General features: G+C 42.5%; 1 protein-coding gene across 1 annotated transcript in view; it reads left to right on the plus strand.

The window, feature by feature from the left end:
* Positions 1 to 18,693, plus strand: part of LOC136840992 (uncharacterized) — a 183,723-nt gene that overhangs the window by 154,828 nt on the left and 10,202 nt on the right. The window contains exons 6-7 of the mRNA XM_067108010.1: positions 16,822 to 16,956; positions 17,233 to 17,461. Of these exons, the coding sequence (XP_066964111.1) occupies positions 16,822 to 16,956; positions 17,233 to 17,461 (364 nt within the window). The remainder of the gene's footprint in view (positions 1 to 16,821; positions 16,957 to 17,232; positions 17,462 to 18,693) is intronic.

Consider the following 18,693-nt stretch of genomic DNA (forward strand, 5'->3'; position numbering starts at 1 on the left):
CTGAACCCTCATCACACATACAAAACAACTGATGTCTCTAGAGGCAACAGTGATCCCTTATAAAACTTATCAATCATCAAAGAAAGCAGAATAAGTTCATTAAAACAGGTGTGAGGTAAAATCAAAGGGCATCACTCCAATAACCTTATAAAAAATGGATTTTGACAAAGGAAAAATCTATTTCTGAGGGAGGCCCCGTGTCACCCGGTGAAATTCTATACTAACACGAATTTCTAGGTATAAATAATGCTAAATATACCAGAGAAAAAAGCTTTCAGGAATGCTGGAGTTACTACCCCCAGATCGAGCATCTCCTAATGAAGATGTCGGTATAACCAAGGGTGAGTGAAGGATCACAACCACAGAGCCACGCTCTATGACATCCCCATGTCAAGATCCCGGGAAGAGCGAGTGCCGTTCCAGCGCCCACGCTCACCCGCCCGCCAAGCGGCGACTCCAGCGCCATCTGAACTCATTCCAGACTAGCACCACCCCAGACTTGGCATGAGCAAGTAGGGGGCAAAACTGCTCCTGGAGGTCACCGGGTGACACGGGGCCTCCCTCAGAAATAGATTTTCCTTTGTCAAAATCCCTTTTCTGAGTTCAGCCCATGTCAGCCGGTGAAATAGTGTCAGAGAATCATGCCAAGACTGCAAAGCTACAACAGAAAACAAAAGGTGATCAGAAGAAAAACACATGCTATGGAAAAATAGATTTAATTATGATATCTCATCAAGGAAAATTAAATTTAACAACAGGTAAAAGACGGGTGGAACAACACACACCCAACATTATAAAGACACAATGAAAATGTAAACTTAATCTAAGAACAAAGTAGAATGACAAAAATACAATACAATTAGGGGTGGAATAAAGGGCCCCTACAACCTAATGATATAAACAGTAAATATAAACTTAAATCTAGGAACAATGAGATATATACAAAACTAGGAATTGAGGTACATGAAGCAAAATAAAAACCGCTTCAGTACTTCTATCTTAATCTAAATCCACAGCATATCAAAACCAATCAACAAGACAAACAATAACCAGGTAATACTAGTATCGATTATGAGGAGCAAGGCAGTGAGGCATGATTGATCCAGAAAGGCAGGCAGAGAAATAAATGAGGCAGGCGGGGGGGGGGAAGGAAAGGGATTAAGGATAATTAAGGTGGGGAGATGACACTCCCAGCCACTATTGGAGAAAATTTCAGAGCTTGAGTGATTTTAAATAGTGACGTTTAAACACTAGAGGTGATTTCCATCCCGTATACTTGATAAGTTCAGCAAAATCCATATTATGAAAATAATTAGTAGAGGTAGCTACTGCACGGATATCATGAACCTTTGGGACTGAATCCGGGTTGGCTTGTTTAATAAAATACAGAATTTGCTGTCTTATAGCGTTCAACGAAAGAGGACCCGACTTATACTGTGGAGTTCTTTGTAGGTAAGACTTTAAGGTATATACTGGACATAAGGACTGGTCCTGAGGAAGAGGCACCACCTTCCAGGGGGACCACCTGTCCTGAGGGTCTTCATTCTTAGCTAGGAACCTATGATCAGGGGAAAGGAGGACTTCTCCGGACGGGAGGAAATCAACATGATCATCACCTCTAGTGAGGGCCGAAAGCTCTGAAATTCTGGCACCTGAAGCCAAGCTAATCAGAAACAAGGTTTTCCTTAACAGATCCAGATACGAGCATTGTGAGTTATCAATGTCAGTGGCTAATTTCAAAACATCGTTGAGGAACCAGGTAACGGAATGTGGGCGTGTTACCGGCCTCAAACGGGCGCATGCTCTAGGGATTGAGGAGAAGTATGAATCTGTGAGGTCGATTTTGAAACCATACAAAAATACCTTCTTTAGGGCTGATTTAGCTGTAGTAATAGTGGCCAGGGCAAGGCCTTTTTCAAACAATGACCTAAAGAAAGTAACTGCTAGGTTAGTAGTCATAGTTTGAGCTCCAGATGCCTTTAAAAAGGATGCCAGTTTTTTGACTGCTGAATCATACTGTCTGAGAGTAGAATCTCTCTTATCAGATTCTAGAAACAGAGTGTTGACGAGTCAATGTTTGCTCCCTTTTTTGCAGCAAACTTTATGAAGTCCATAAAACCAGGGCATTCTGAATTCTTAAGGAAGCTGACACAGTCTTTGTTTGTACTACTTGGGTCAGTCTGGGTTTGGGTATCTGATGACACATAACTTGAGTTCCTGGAGCAGAGAGGAACCAGTTGCTCTTCGGCCAGTAGGGAGCTACCAGAGCTAGTTGGCCGTTGAATGACCTGAGTTTGTGCAGTACTTCAACAACATGTTTATTGGGGGAAACAAGTAGATCCTCTCCCAACAGTTCCAATCTTATGGACATTGCATCCGTGGCGAAGGCCTGGGGGTCCAGGTTGGGAGCCACGTAACAGGGAAGCTTGTGATTGTTCTCCGTGGCGAAGAGATCCACTTGGAGTCCGGAACCCGGCGGCGAATCAGTTGAACGACTCCCGTCCAGAGACCACTCCGTCTCCAACGGAGTAGTCCTGGACAGGGAGTCTGCCACGTTCCGCACCCCGCATTTGGAAGGTGGGTGGCTGACAAATGCCAGCCGTGCTTGTTCGCCAAGGAGAAGATAGCTACCATCACCTGGTTTACGCAACCTGATTTGGAGCCGCCCCTGTTGATGCAATGAACCACCACGGCGCTGCCCAACACTAGCCTGATGTGAATCTGGCCGGCGGGGCGAAGTTTCTTGAGAGTTAGAAACACTGCCATAGCTTCCAAGGTGTTTATATGAAACTGTTGGAACATTGTAGACCATGTCCCTTGAACTTTTTGTTTTGGTGAGTACCCTCCCAGCCGCTTAATGAAGCGTCCGTGTGGGTTACCAACGCCGGAGGGGAAATGGAGTGGAACCGACTTCTTCAGGCCGCTGGCTGTGGACCATGGCGGCCTTGTTTTCAAGATTCGCGGGATTGAAGAGACCCTGTCTCTGAGCCTGACATTGGCTCGTCTCCGCCACACTCTGTTTATATCTTTTAGTTTCGCTTTCAAGAGCAGGTCCGTCACAGAGGCGAACTGAAGGGAGCCGAGAATTCTCTCGAGACCGGCGGGATGCTGCTTTGTCCTTCAGAAATTTCCTGGTACCGGCGGCAATCTCCTTCCGCTTGGACGGCGGGAGAGACAGTCTGTACGAGGACAGGTCCCACTGGAGACCTAGCCACTGAAACCGGGATTCCGGAGTCAGGCGGGACTTCTCCCTGTTCAACTGAAAGCCTAACGACTCCAGGAACTTGATCACTATGGCTGTAGCCTTCCGGCACTCCTGAACTGTTGGAGCCCAGATTATCCAGTCGTCCAGGTAAGCCGCCAGGGAGATCCCCCGGGACCGCAGTTGCTGAACGACTGTTTCCGCCAGTTTCGTAAAAATTCTGGGGGCTACATTGAGTCCGAAAGGCATGACTGAAGGAGTAGGCTTGTTTCCTGAGCTTGAAACCCAGGAAGGGAGAGAAGTTCCGCGCAACCGGGACGTGATAGTAAGCGTCTGAAAGATCGATAGAGGTGGTGACGGCTCACGCGGTAGTAGAGTCTGTACTTGAGCCACCGTAAGCATGCGAAACTTGTCGCATCTTATGTAGCGATTTAGACGTGACAGATCTAGAATCACTCTTTGTTGATCGGAATCAAATTTTGTTGATCGGAATCAAATTTGAGATGTCTTACTTCCTTTATTGCTCTCTTGTTGAGAAGCTCCGTCACAAAATCCTGTAGGGTTTTGGAGGGGGGTTGGTAAAACCTGGTCAAGGGAGGGGGATCCTTGATCCAGCTCCAACCCAGACCTTTGGACACAATACTGTGTGCCCAGGGACTGAAGGACCACTGGTCTCTGAACCAGTAAAGGCGACTACCTACCTGACTGGTCTCAGTGGGAGGAAGAGGGTTTGTTTCCTCTACCACGGCCTGATTTTCCCCGGGAGGCGGATCCAGTTCTGCCTCTGTAGGGGGCGCGACCTCTGCCCCCCCTTGCGCTTCTATTAAGGCCGTGAAAGACCCCACGGCCCTCATAGGTGGAATTGTACGCTGGAAAGGAGACGTACGATGGTGCAGCAAGGGGTTGGGCTGGTTGAACCAGCACGTATTGATGGGGTTGAGCCTTGGAGGTGGAGGATTGGCCCACCGCCGAGACTGGGACAGCCTGAACCATTGTCTGGGGATGAGGCCTCCTGTGCCTCCTGAACCGTTTCCCCGACTTACCTGGGAGCTGCCAGCTTCAGGGGTTTTCGCTTGATTTTGGAGATACCCCAGCAGCGTCGAGGCTTTGATTGGCCCTGGTAGCCTCGCTCAGGACTTGTGAGACTTCGTTCTCTGGGAATAAATTAATCCCCCAGATGGAACTCTTCATGAGCTTGTTAGGCTCATGACGAATGGTGGCATCCGCGAAAATGAATTTCCGGCACTCCACCACGCCACCACCAAGTCATACAGGTCTGACTGAAAACCTGCTAACAGGGATTTAGCCAGAACCTGGAAACAGCTGCTCGTCTGCACAGGAGATTCGGCGTCCGCTTCTGACAGACACAAAGGAATTCAAGGAGCGGCAAGTCTAGTCCGTGCCTCAAACTCCGCCTTCAGGAGAGTTCCGGGAGTTTAGGAAGCTGCTCGCTGAACTGAGAGGACGCACAGAAAGCATCCAACTTACCCACTGTAAAAGTGGATGGGGCGTCCCTCCAGAACTCCTCACCTCCCGGGAATACCAGGGATGTGGAGTCCGTCTTCCTGAGCTGAGGCAAGGGTTTGCCTTCGAAGCAAGCCTGAGCCGTCGCCAAAGCAACCTTGTTCAGGCAGGGAGTGGGCAGCTTATCTCCCAGGGAAAACATTGTGTAGTTGCCCTTAAACGGAGTGAGTTTCGTATTCTCTGCCTGCCACTCCGTAAGAGTGCGCAGCAGAGCAGATTGGGCCTGGTCCCTAGGGAAGATCACCGTCTCCTTAGGGACCTTGTCTGATCGTACCCAGGCTTCCTCCGTCAGCCTAACGAAGCCTGGGTAGGGGGGCAAGAGGTCAGTGGGGAAGAACTCCAACTCCTCCAGACGTCTCGTGCCCAGACCCTCGATAGTCAGGGTATCCTCGTGGGGAATGGCACAAATAGCAAAACGCCATGGGTTTCCTACATCAAAAGGAGGGAGGGAGGCAGTATCAGGGATCTGGTAACTGGGGTCCGGCACCGCCGGAGCGTCGCTCATATCGGCAATAAGATTCTCCTGACTCTGCAACCTCTCCGCCAGCTTAGAAAGCTTAGAGTCGACCTCCAAGAGAACTTAGCAAGCAACATCCCAGCAAACGCCTCAGGGTCAAAGGAGGCTGGTGAGGAGGGGGCTGCGTCTGGCCGCCTCTTACTCGCTCCTTTGCCCGAGGTTCCTGATTTGCTCCCGGAGGCCAAAGGTAATTCAACCTTTGCCTTCGACGGGGGAAAGGGATGCCTTGCGGGAAGACGAGGACTTGAGCCCCTTCGCCTTCCACGCCTTCAACAGGGACAGTAGATGGAGCGCTGTCCCTCAAGATAGAAGACTTAGAAGCCCTGAAAAAGAAGAGGTAGAGGATGAAGGGAGGGCGCCTGCCCCGCTTTTCACTTACCTCACCACCTACCTGGTCCTGCTCAGTATTCATTGGCTCCAGGTCCAAGTCCAGAGCGGCGACGTCCTCCGAAACCTCCGCGTAAAGAGTGTCTTCTAGGAGTGGCTGGGTCACGACCTGGATCTGCTCGATCATGAGTGCGGCCATGTCAGCTGGTACGGCCGCAGCGATCCGGGCTCCGGGGTAGAGCAGATCTCTCCGTTTCTCGTCGAGGACGTGTGGTTTCCCCGACGGGACGTTTCTCCCAAACCTAACCACCCAGGCGCGGAGGGACTCAAGGGACTCAAGGGACTCCTTCTTGGAGGACTCGTCGGCCTGAAAGGGGAGCAGGGAATCAAGGGGAGGCTAATAAATACCGTAAATAATATAAACGTTAAAACACAAAATATAACAACACAGTAAGCTGTAACTAACATGAAGATGGAAAGCAAGCAGCTTACCGACTCGTCCTGGATGCACCCGCAAAGAGCAAAGCACACCTCGCAGCCCTCTGGGTGCCAGACGATCAAGTCATCAAGCCGGACCGCACAGCCAGCATGGGTCCGACACACCACATGCCCGTAGGGTTGGTGGAGGGTAGCAGTACACCCGGGCTCCTCACAATGAACAGTCTGTAAGTGTAAACAGTAAATGAGCTTACCTTTCTAAGAAACTTAAACTAAGCAGGCAAAACTAATTTCAACTGTACCACGGGAGTACTCCGGGTGAATGAAAAAACCCCGTCAGAGATGGGCCTACTAGAAAAGTAACTTAAAATTAAGGTAAGCAGAAACCCCTTTTGACTGCCCGAATACTCCGGCGGAAAGAGGAGCCGAGTCAACAGGACCTTTACACAAGGGTGCCAGGAACAGGACGCAGCGGAACCCAAGGGGCAAGATCACTGGACTCTATAACCATAACAGAAATAAATAAATATATATCCGGCCAGTTTCGTGAGCCGAAAAAAATATAAAAACACATATCCCCCGCGTTATAAATGAGCCGGGAAAAATATAAATGCATACATATATAGAGATGGTAACATAATCAGTTAACATAGATATACAAATCCACATTCCCCGGAGTCCGGTACCACCCTCTCCGGGGATCTCAAGCCTCTACCGCTAGAGAACAAAAAGAAGGGTGAGGCTACCAAACACCACAATCCACCAGGGCAGGTGTAGCGCCCGGTCAACCCAACCAGAGTATCTCGAACGCCCGGAGCGAACACCGGACAAGGCTGAGAAGATAAACCCTGAGAAAGATCGAAAACCTGCTTGATCCTAGGAGAGCGGGTTAACGATGCTTCATGAGGCTCAGCAAATGCCACCTGGGACCAGCCCTGGGAGGGAGCGAATCCCTCCACCAGGAAAGATCCCACAACTCAGAGTGGAAGTCGGACACCGACATCACCCGGCGAGAAGATGACAAGAGCTGGACCAGAGTAAATCAGGGTGGGGGGGGGACAGGGAAGGGAGTAGGCCAGAGCAGAGAAAACAGGAGACTGGGAAGAGGCTCACCCACTCAACTGCATGATACCAGCTGAGGAAATCATGGCCTACTCGAAGGAAGGAGAAGGAAGGGAAAAAGCGACTAAGACCTCCATACTCTCACCCACACATAGACGTAGCCTATGACATAAAATAAAGGGGAGAAGGAAAGGGAACGAGGGAGCAACAGGGAGAGAAATTCCCGAAATCGAAGACCAGCCAGAGCCGAACGTAAAGGGAATGCTATAAAAGCATGGAGGAGACACCCACAGAAAAACCTCAACCCCTCCGTAAAGGAGAGGGAAGAAAGTAGGTCTCACTCCGCCACCCAAACAACGGTCAGAGGAAGGCACGACAACAGAAACTCCCTCCACCTGCTGACCCTCTCCTCTCGCTAACTAACCTAACCCAGGGAAGGGAGAGCAGGAGGTCAAAGGCGCAATAAAAAACCTAACATACACTAGGCTACAATAATTAAGATAACCAAAATAAATCACCATCATATGTGCAAAAATAATAAAATAAAATAAAAATAATTTGTGCTTGTGCTAGGTCTATTAATAGCAACTGAGGGAGGCGACAGGGTGAGCCTGACGTCCCCACGGAACTAGACAAATGAAAACAGTTAACAACATGGTGTCGAGCACTAGCAAAATAATAATAAAATAATTATAATTATAAAGCTAAAACTGTCCAATAGGAAACATCTGGGAGTCACCTAAGCGGGAAGATGACGGAACCCGATGCAGGAACCCCGAAGATCTGGATCAAAAACATTATCGTTAAAGAGACACCAAACAACCCAGCTTAGGAAAAGCCACCAGGATGAATCTTAGGGAATAAAAGATAAGACATGAGCCGACAAGGAAAAACCCAAACAGAACAAGCTGGACGGGTAAACCTCGCGGACAACATGGCTGGCTGGGGGACGCCGTAGCGTCATAACAAAGCCATGTATAATAATAATTACGGGCTAAGACAGCCAAACTTATCATAAAAAAACCCCACAATAAGATGGTACTTAACTTGGAAACGGTAAAGCCGCTCGACGACATGCTTGCAGATGAAATTAAAGGCAAAACACAAGCCAAACAGAAAAAACCAAACGCAAGATCAAGTGCTAGAAATGGAATGAGTTCAGATGGCGCTGGAGTTGCCGCTAAATGGCAACGGGGATCTGAGCGTTGAACGGCACCTACGCTCTTCCGGGATCCTGACATGGGATGTCTATCGAAAAAGGCTCTGTGGTTGTGATCCTTCACTCACCCTTGGTTATACCGGACATCTTCATTAGGAGATGCTCGATCTGGGAGTAACTCAGCATTCCTGAAAGCTTTTTGTCTGGTATATTTAGTATTATTTATACCTAGAAATTCGTGTTAGTATGGAATTTCACCGGCTGACACGGGGCTGAACTCAGAAATCTAAGTATTTCTATTTCCCTGGTTCGAGCTCACTTCAGTTACTTGAAGGAAAACATCTCACTTACCACTCTGTATCTAATTCAAATCAAAATTACTGGTGGGTCATTAAATGAAACTCTGATATAACAATTTTAAATACAAAAATTTATTTCTAAATTCAAAGATTATACATGACATTAACAGTCTCAGGGAAATTTATTATTACTTGAAAACAAAACAAAATTGGATTAAATCTGAATTAATCATCAGTCAAAATTAAATCAGAAATTAATTTATTAATTAATAAAAAATTTATTCAAGTAAAATTTAAATTAAGTAACAAAACTTGATTGAAGGGAAATCAAGTAAATTAATTCCCATGTGTTAAACAAAATAAATTAAATCAATCATATAAAAATGTGGATACAAAAGAGACAGAAATATACTCTGCAAAAAATTAAATATCAAAAAATGTAAAGCAAAACATTAAGGCAATAGCAAACACACCACATATACATAAAACTCTTCAAAAGATAAAGCATAAAACATACAACATGAAAAGGTATTAAAAAGAGAAAATTTAGATTTGCATAGAACCACTGTAAATATTTTTAGTGTACTAAAAACCAATAATTATGTTACAATACCTTGGTACCAAATGCTTCGTGTCTTTAATCAGGCGCCCTTACGAACACAATAAAATACACTGTTCAGAGGACTCAGATACATTTACTAAGGAATTAAACAGTTAAAAGTAACGAGTGACCCTTGTCCACCAAAATCATCAATTACATTACAACAGGACATACGAAGTCCTGAGAGCGAGAGAGAGAGAGAGAGAACCGCGTCTCTCTTCCGCACGGCTGTTAGTCTCAGAATGCCCCTTCGTAAGAATCGTATGGGTGTCCATACGCAGACGGGTGGGGTCGAGTGTGTGAACAGGTTCTACACGAGATCTTTATTTTAAAAACTCTTTAAAAACGATAGTTAGAGAAAAAGTGGAATTACAGTTAATAATAATACTTATTATTACATAGTTTCAGAACAAAAGGATCTCTAGTTACTATAATAGAATGGAAAGATATCGTCTCATGGAAAATTCCCCAATGATGTTAGGCAACTTACGTGAGAGAATTTTCCACCCAACAGGGTTTTGATCGGATGATCGAGTCATATAGGAATGCATTACTTCAGCAGTCTTTATATTGACTAAACAGGTCGTCTCTATAGAGAAAACCACTCTCTGTCCCTCCCCTCTCTCCATGCATATCTCGTCCTTACAAACCATATAGGGTTTAATTACTTAACTTTACGCTAACTCTGGTATGGCATATGCACATCTGAACATAAACCTATACAGAAACCTATACAGCATACAACAATACACACATACACACCATGACTGAGGGGAGATTACTGCATTATGAAAACCACAGCATAAGAATATATATATGAATGAAATTTTATCACATCACTGTGATTCATACACAAGCATTAAGCTACAAACGTCCTTTAATATCCAATGCTTCTACCTCGAAATAATATATTTTCATATATGTTACCAAGCGGAATTTTTAGTTGATAATAAGTTAAATCGTCCCGTGGGCTCGAACCAGCTTCCTGGACAAGAACTCAGGACTACAGTGACCCCTTAGCCCCAAAGCCAACAAATGGGTATAAGTTATTACCGACCCTCACCTACAAATCACCCGTCGGTGCTCAAAGAACTTTGTATTTAGAATCAGTATCAACCCACCTCTGCCATGCCAAACCTTGTAGTGCGTTTTGTCACAAACCATATTATGAATGAAATTTTATCACATCACTGTGATTCATATACAAGCATTAAGCTACAAACATCCTTTAATATCCAATCTTCTACCTCGGAAATAATTTATTTTTCATATATGTTACCGAAGGGGGAATTTTTAGTTGATAATCGTTAAGGCCCGGAGCTGAGGCTCGAACCAGCGAAGGACTCAGGACTACAGTGACGCCTTAGCTCACAAAGCCAGCAAGTGAGGTATAAGTTATTACCGACCCTCACCTACAAATCACCGTTGAACTCTGGTATTTGTATTTAGAATCAGTATCAACCCACCTCTGCCATGCTAACCTTGTAGTGTGTTTGTCGCACGTAGCCATATTATGAATGAAATTTTATCGCATCACCGTGATTCATATACAAGCATTAAGCTACAAACGTCCTTTAATATCCAATTCCGAGGTAGAGCGAATTGGGTCAACACTGCTGAGCGACGTGAGCACTGGCCGCCCCCGCCCCCTGGTGCCCACCTCCCGATGTCGGCTGGTCTTCGACGTCATCCACGGCCTATCCCACCCTTCCGGAAGGACGACGGCCAGGCTACTGACGGAGAAGTTCGTCTGGCACGGCATATGGAAGGACACGACGGCCTGGGCAAGGCAATGCATGCAGTGTCAGGCCAGCAAAGTAGGGCAGCACACCGAGTCTGGGGTGGGCCATTAGGGCTTATAGGTTTGCAGTCCCGAATTTTTGAACAAAGAGCTGGATTACCTGAGGAGAGTTTTAGGAGATTAGGTTACCCTAAGTATTGGTGGGAGTGGGCCACCACCAGGTGACTCCCACTCCCACCAATCAGAGTACACCTAAAACTCTCCTCAGGTAATCCAGTTCTTTAAGCTTCTAAAATTCAGGACTGCAAATCTATAACCTTGCTCAACCTGTCATTACTCTATTTTTAAATTTCTTTCCTATGACTAGAGAACCTATGTATGTATGAATTGGTTGTTGTCATCTTCCTGTATATCTTGAATTTTAAATTTTTCCTTCCTTTTACAGGACATCCAAGAAAGGAATTTCTCCTCCTTCTCTCAAATTCACAATAGAAGAAGAGAAGGAGGAGAAATTCCTCAATTGGATGTCCTGAAAGAGGGAAGGGGAAAATTTAAAATTCAGGTATATAGGAAGAAGACACACTCGCAATTCATACATACATAGGTTCTCTAGTCATAGGAAAAAAATAAAAAAGAGTAATGGCAGGGTTGGCCAAAGAGCTTATAAGGATTTGCAGTCCCTGAATTTTTAGACAAAGAGCTGGATTACCTGAGGGAAAGTTTTAGGAGATTAGGTTACCCTAAGTATTGATGGGAGTGGGCACACATCAAGGCAAGGAAAAACTATTTTATTGGGAGAGGAAAGGATGAAAAGGAACATTTGGTAGGGAAGAAAATAATTACAGTCCCGGACAACAACTCTATTGCACCCATCAAGAGGAAGCTAGATAATTTCAAATTGATAGGCAGCTACAAAAACACCATTAGGAATAAAATAGTTAGAAACAAAAAGTCGGTAGAGAGGGAAGAGATTAGAGGGGGGGGGGTTATATATGGCAGCATGTCTAAAGTATACCTTAGTTTTACCAGACCACTGAGCTGATTAACAGCTCTCCTAGGGCTGGCCCAAAGGATTAGACTTATTTTACATGGCTAAGAACCAGTTGGTTACTTCTAGGCAGATTGGACCTACAGCTTATTGTGGAATCCGAACCACATTATAGCGAGAAATGAATTTCTATCAACAGAAATAAATTCCTCTAACTCTTCATCAGCCAGCCGGGGACTTGAACTCTGGTCTAGCGAGTGCCAGTCCACAGCTCTACCGACTCACCCAACGAAGAGCTAGACTGTGAAGATGGGTACTATGGCGAAACTGGCAAATCATGCAAAGAGCGAAGCAAACAACACATGTAGAATATAAGGCATTATAATCAGACGTCGGCGGTTGCCAAACACTGTTGGGAAAATGACCATAAAATAAGACAGGGAAAATATGAGTTTTCTGTACAGGAATACCAACAAAACGGCCAGACTGGTTGTAGAGAACGCCTTCATAACATGCGCCAACAACACAATGGCAGGGAACACTGGAAACGGCTTTGAAGACAGCATATCTAGAAAAATCGTATACTCCATAGTAACAAGGAAACGAAGGAAAACCGCAAGAGAACATGGAAAATGGACACCTGGAAGAAGAAGGGGGGCAGAGAAAGGCCAAGGTCACGAGGGGGTGGGAGTCACACAGGAGCAGCCAGGCGATTATAGGGTTAAAAGTACCCAGCACACACATATAAATACAGCTGGACTATGCGTCTGGTCACTGTACGCATGCTTGATATTGTGGACTGTTTGTCCAAGAATGCTTGTAACTTTTTCTGCATAAATACTCCATTAGATACTCATCCAGTTTGAATGAGTTCCTTTCATTAATTATATATATATATAGGCATATATATATATATATATATCACATATATATATAGTATATATATATATATATATATATATATATATACATACACACACAGTAAACCAATGTATTTATTCTCATGATTAGGGACAAGATATGCATTCACGGGTTTCTCTGTGGAACATATCTAGCCATTAATCCGCAGAAAATTCGACCATTCAGCCAGTAATTTTCACTGAGAAATATTCACTGATTACTGTATTTTCATATAATTTTCATGAATAAATGCACTTTTGTGATAAAATTATTAAAATACTCAGGCATATGCATTTTTACAGGGGATTTGTGTTTAAACTATCGAAATGGGCAGCTCTAAGTATTTTTAGAGAGGTTTTAAGTGTTCACAGTTTTAGCTATTTGACGGGGTGTGTGGGGCGCATCCCCCTAAAGGGTTCACTATTCATATATATATATATATATATATATATATATATATATATATATATATAATATACTGTATATATTGATGTACAGCCAGTCACCGCTTACCGGTGGCATTGGTTAATGGCGTTTTGGCATTAAGGCTCTCGGCTAGGAACGTCGTCAACCAGATTCTCAGCACACACACACACACATATATATATATATAATAAACTGTATATATTGATGTACAGGCAGTCACCGCTTACCGGTGGCATTGGTTAACGGCGTCTCGGTGTTGTGGCGCTTGGCTAGGAACATCATCAACCAGATTTTCAGCACCAGTAAGCAGTTTACCGGAGTCTGTAAACGGTTTATCATCACTGATAACTGGTTACTTGGCGATGTTAAGCAGTTTAGCGGCACTATTATCAGCGTTAACTGGGTACTGCCTGTATGTATATATATGTATATATATGTATACAGTATATGTGTGTATGTGGGAGAAACAGCAGAAAATGTTACATATGTTTTACAAACCAGTTATATAAACCTTATTGGGAAAGCTTATCAAGTGTGCAACGCAAGAAAAGTGCACAGGTATTCCTTTTTTTTTTTTAGAGGGAAGAAATTATTCTGTTATACATTTTTCTCACAGACTTACCCGACAGGAATTACTTGATATTTATAGAAGTAAAACCCTGCCCATATAATGCTAGGGTAATTGCAGAGTCGGGGGGAGATTGTGCATTTGTTCAAAAATTGTCAAACTTTGGGTTTGGCCAACCTCTCTATTAAGGTCTTCCAAAGTATTTGCTTTATTTCACCAAGAGTATGCTGAGGTACATACTCATACAACTAGATCTTAGCTATATTCTTAATATTTACAAATAATTGGGCTGAGGTATCTCTAACCAGATTTTAAACATATTCTCAATGTTAACGAACAGTTTGGCTGAGGTAGATCTTAGATATATTCTCAACATTTGCAGACAATTGGGCTGAGGTAGATCCTAGCTGTATTCTCAATTTACAACAGTTGGGCAGAGGTAGATCCTAGCTGTACTCTCAGCATTTGCAAATGGTTGGGCTGAGTTAGATCCTAGCTATATACTTAACATTTATGAACAATGGGTTCAAATATCTCAGCTAGATCTCATCTATATTCTAGATATATTCTTAGTGTCAATGAACAGTTGGGCTGCGCTATCTCTAACCAGATCGTAGCTACGTATACTCTTAATGTTTATGGACAATTGGGCTGCATTAAACTAGATATTAGCTGTATTCTTAACATTTATGAACAGTTGGGCTGAGATACATCTAACTAGATCTTAGCTATATTCTCAACGTTTACAAATACGTAATTGGGCTGAGATATCCCTAACTAGATCTTAGATATATTCTCTAACTAGATCTTAGATTTATTCTCTAACTAGATCTTAGCTATATTCTCAGTGTTTACAAATAATTGGGTTGAGTTATCTTTAACCAGATCTTGGCTATACTCGTAACATTTACAAATAATTGGTCTGATGTATCTATAACTAGATTTTAACTATTTTCTTAATGTTTATGAACAGTTGGGCTGAGGTACACCTAACTAGATCTAAGCTATACTCAGAACTATATAACAGGAGACAAAAATGCTATTTGGGAAAGGCAGGACCTCAAAAACAAAAGAAAAGACCTTAATCAGGAAATAACAGCCTTCACTAAGGAGAAATACACCATTAATAAAGAGAAAGACTTTTTTTTGCTTACGAAGGAAAGAGAGGTGCTCATTGAGCATAGAGTAGAGCTTAACAACTGGAGACATGCAGTTTATTCGGAGAGATTGGCACTGGACAGCAAAAGAGAAATATTTGATAAGAAAAGGAAAGAATTTGAAAATGAAAAGGCTGCTTTTATGAGGAAGGAGGAGTTTTTCATGAAGGAGAGAGGGGATGTCGTAAGTAACACTTAAATAACAATTGAGAATCCTTTTGTTTGCAAAAATTAGCCCTGGACAACAAAAGAGGAATATTTGATAAGGAAGGGGAAGAATTTTTGTAGAAGCAAGCTTCTACTAGAAAGTATTTCTGTTGGAATAATCTAGAAAACCAGCTTTGCAGAATGAAGAGAGACTGTTTATTCTAGTATGCTGTGTCACTTGGTGGAGATGATTCCTCTAGATCTTGTCATGCAGGCAAATAGTGGGATATCTAGATCTACTCTTGCAGATGGCTACCTCTAGTATTCTCCTGGAATAATCTAGAAGACAGCTCTGTAGAATGAAAAAACTGTTTCTTTTAGTGTGCTATGTCCTTTGGTGAAGATTCTTCTTCTAGAAGATTGATTATAAAAGTTATTCTTCGTTATGCAGGCAAATAGTGGGATGTGTAGATTTATTCTTGCAGATGGCTACCTTCTAGTAATTTTGTTGGAATAATCTAGAAAACCAGCTGTGCAGAATGAAGAGACTAATTTCTTCTAGTGCAATATGCTATGTCCCTTGGTGAAGATTGTTCTAGAAGAGATTTGTCATGCAGGAAAATAGTAAGATATCTAGATCTATTCTTGCAGATGGCTACCTTGTAGTAATTCTGTTGGAATAATGAGACTCAGTTTCTCTTAGTATGCTATGTCCCTTGATGAAAATTCTTTTTCTAGAAGATATCTTTCATGTAGGAAAATAGCCAGATATCTAGATATACTCTTGCAGATGACTACCTCTAGTATTCTCCTGGAATAATCTAGAAGGCAGCTCTGCAGAATGAAGAAACTCAGTTTCTTCTAGTACACTAATTCCCTTGATGGATATTCTTCTTATAGAAGATTTTTGTCATGTGGGCACATAGTTGGAAATCTAGATCCATTCTTGCAGAAGGGCACTAGAGGGTCATTCTGGAATAATCCAGAAGAAAACAATTGCAAAATAATTTGAAAATCAAAAAGACTGAAGAGCTTAGCACTGTAGTAAACAAAAATCTTGCACAAAACTTCTGAAACTACCTTTAGTCCAGGGAAGAAAATTGCTGGTGCCGCTTAAAAACCTAAGCTGAGGTCTCATTACAAATCTAAGTATTATTAATGTTATTACCCAACACATGGAAAAAGTGGTATGATGATCAGAAGGACTGAAAAAGATGAAGTGACAGTTGAAAATGCCACATTGTTATCCTGAATGGTTCCAGATGTTGGGAATCTCATGGAGCCATTGCTTAATTGGTAGATGCACAGAGTGATTGTTAAGCAATGAGAACTAAAGGGAATGTACTCTATATGCATAGGTCAATGTATCTGAGCTACTTGATCATCGTAATTTTTCTTCTACTGTGAATGATGTGCCTTGGATTCCCTTGTGAAGTATGAATAGGTTAAGTTTTAGTAATGCACTTTTGATGACAATAATTTTTTACTTGGAGAAAAATTAAAGTACATTATATCCTAACTCAAGTACTATATAGAACTTAAATGATTGGGAAGTAGAGAAGTAAGCATGCTTGGCCTTGCTCATTCAGGTATTTTTGTAGGATTTCATACCTATAGGACATTTACTTCATGAGGCGAATTAAAATGAGTTTCTCTACAGGTACAAATTTGCTTTAATGACTTCTGACAATCTATGCTAGTGTACACAGTATAATTCTTACAAGAGTTCTATTTTGTAGTAAATATAGCTAAAAATATTTTCCAGGTTGTGTATGTAACAGCAACACTGCCATACGTTTTGATTGGTGCATTTTTGTGGCGTGCTCTTACATTGCCAGGAGCCAGCACAGGTCTACAGTATTTCTTCAGTCCAAGATGGGAACTACTTTTGAAGGGCGAGGTAATTGATGCTGAAATTTCAAAGCAAAATTATGTATAGTGTTAAATGATATTATTTGATAACTTGTTTTACTAGATGGTACATAACCTATGAACATTGCTTGTCCCAAGACAAACCTGTGTAACTGATCATGAATTATATCTTCTTTTACGAAAAAAAAAGAACTTTATCATTCTTTTATTTTTGCTAATACTTTATAACTAAGTAAGATGAGTAAAATCACTATCAGTTTTAAGCCATTGCAATAATTGTATGAAATATATATTCCTTTGGAAGGTTTGGGTGGCAGCTGCAGCACAAAATTTCAACAGCATTGGTATTGCCTTTGGATCTCTCATTGCCTTCTCATCATACAACAAGTTCAACAACAATATTGTTCTTGACACATGGGCAATCTCATTGACAAACTCTTTCACATCACTCATGTCAGGAATGATAGTGTTCTCAACTCTTGGTAACATTGCTCTGGAGCAGTCTAAAGATATGGATGAAGTAGTAGCACAAGGTATGTTTAATGCTTATAAAAATTATTTCACTGTTACATTTAATGTGGTTCATTGAGCAGAATTACAGTTTTGTAAATACCATGCAGTATTTATTTGCATCACTTCTCCAGGTCATTAACCTAAATTAGTCTAGCTTGTCACTTGCAGTAGTTGATAAAAAAAAAAAAAAAACATTCTTGGCAGTTTGCACACAGGTCTTCTAAACTTAGTTTCCAACTTTTAGAGGTTGGTCCTACTTGTTTTAAATTATTCCTTTGCAATCAGGGTGTCTTAGAAGGTTTTGTTACTGATCAGTCTTTGGCAGGTGACTGACATATTAAGCAAAAAATGAAAGCCATTTGAAACACCATACCATGTATTCACAAATAGACATTCTGTCTTGTGGAAAGTGCCTTATTAAGTAAATGGTCTTTGAGGCATTTTCTGTATAGTATAGATGCAGAACATTTTTTATGTCATCTACTACTACTACTACTATTCTTCAAAGTGTCATACATTAGATTTAAAACTGGCAGTTCGGAAGAATAATCTTATGGTTACCTCTAAAACAATGCTGCCTTGTATTTACCTAAAACTCAGCTTAGTTACATTGCATCCATCCCTTCAGCCTCTTTTAACTGTAACTCTGGAAGTCATCCATGTAGAGATGGGGTAGTGCCTTCAGTAAACTCATGTGGTACTCCCTTTTTTGAGCCTTATTCTCTCACCTCCATTCTTGCTTCCTTTCTTTAGTCATGCTCTCTTAATACAACTGTGGGGTTTTCTGCCAGTTCCACATTTAGATCTCTGTACATCTTTATTTTCTTGATCTTGTAGCGAAGGCATGAGTAAGAGGCTGCATCTACAAACTTACTGATTTATTCAAACACCAAACAGACAAGTCAGTAGCTCTTGCGAGCAGAAATGTAGTGCCTGACACAAGGCAAGAAAAACAGAGGTCAGAGTATAACCAACTCTCTTTGTTGGAGGATGGAAAGATATACATAAATCAATATACAAAACATGGATGAAGTTACAATGCTGACATTGTAATGCTTTCACTAAGAATGATACATTATGTTATAATAATATGAACATGATGCATGACATCTGCTGTGTTTCTTGTACATGTGTGCTTGGCACGTGGAGATCTCATTGTGAGGAGATTAGCTAGCCAGGTGAGATGAATGTTGGAGAGGCCTACGGTTGTAGGTCTGTGTCTGGGAGGTATGCTGCCTTTAGGCAGTCGATG

This window comes from Macrobrachium rosenbergii, chromosome 8, assembly GCF_040412425.1.
Source record: "Macrobrachium rosenbergii isolate ZJJX-2024 chromosome 8, ASM4041242v1, whole genome shotgun sequence".
Lineage (NCBI taxonomy): Eukaryota > Metazoa > Arthropoda > Malacostraca > Decapoda > Palaemonidae > Macrobrachium > Macrobrachium rosenbergii.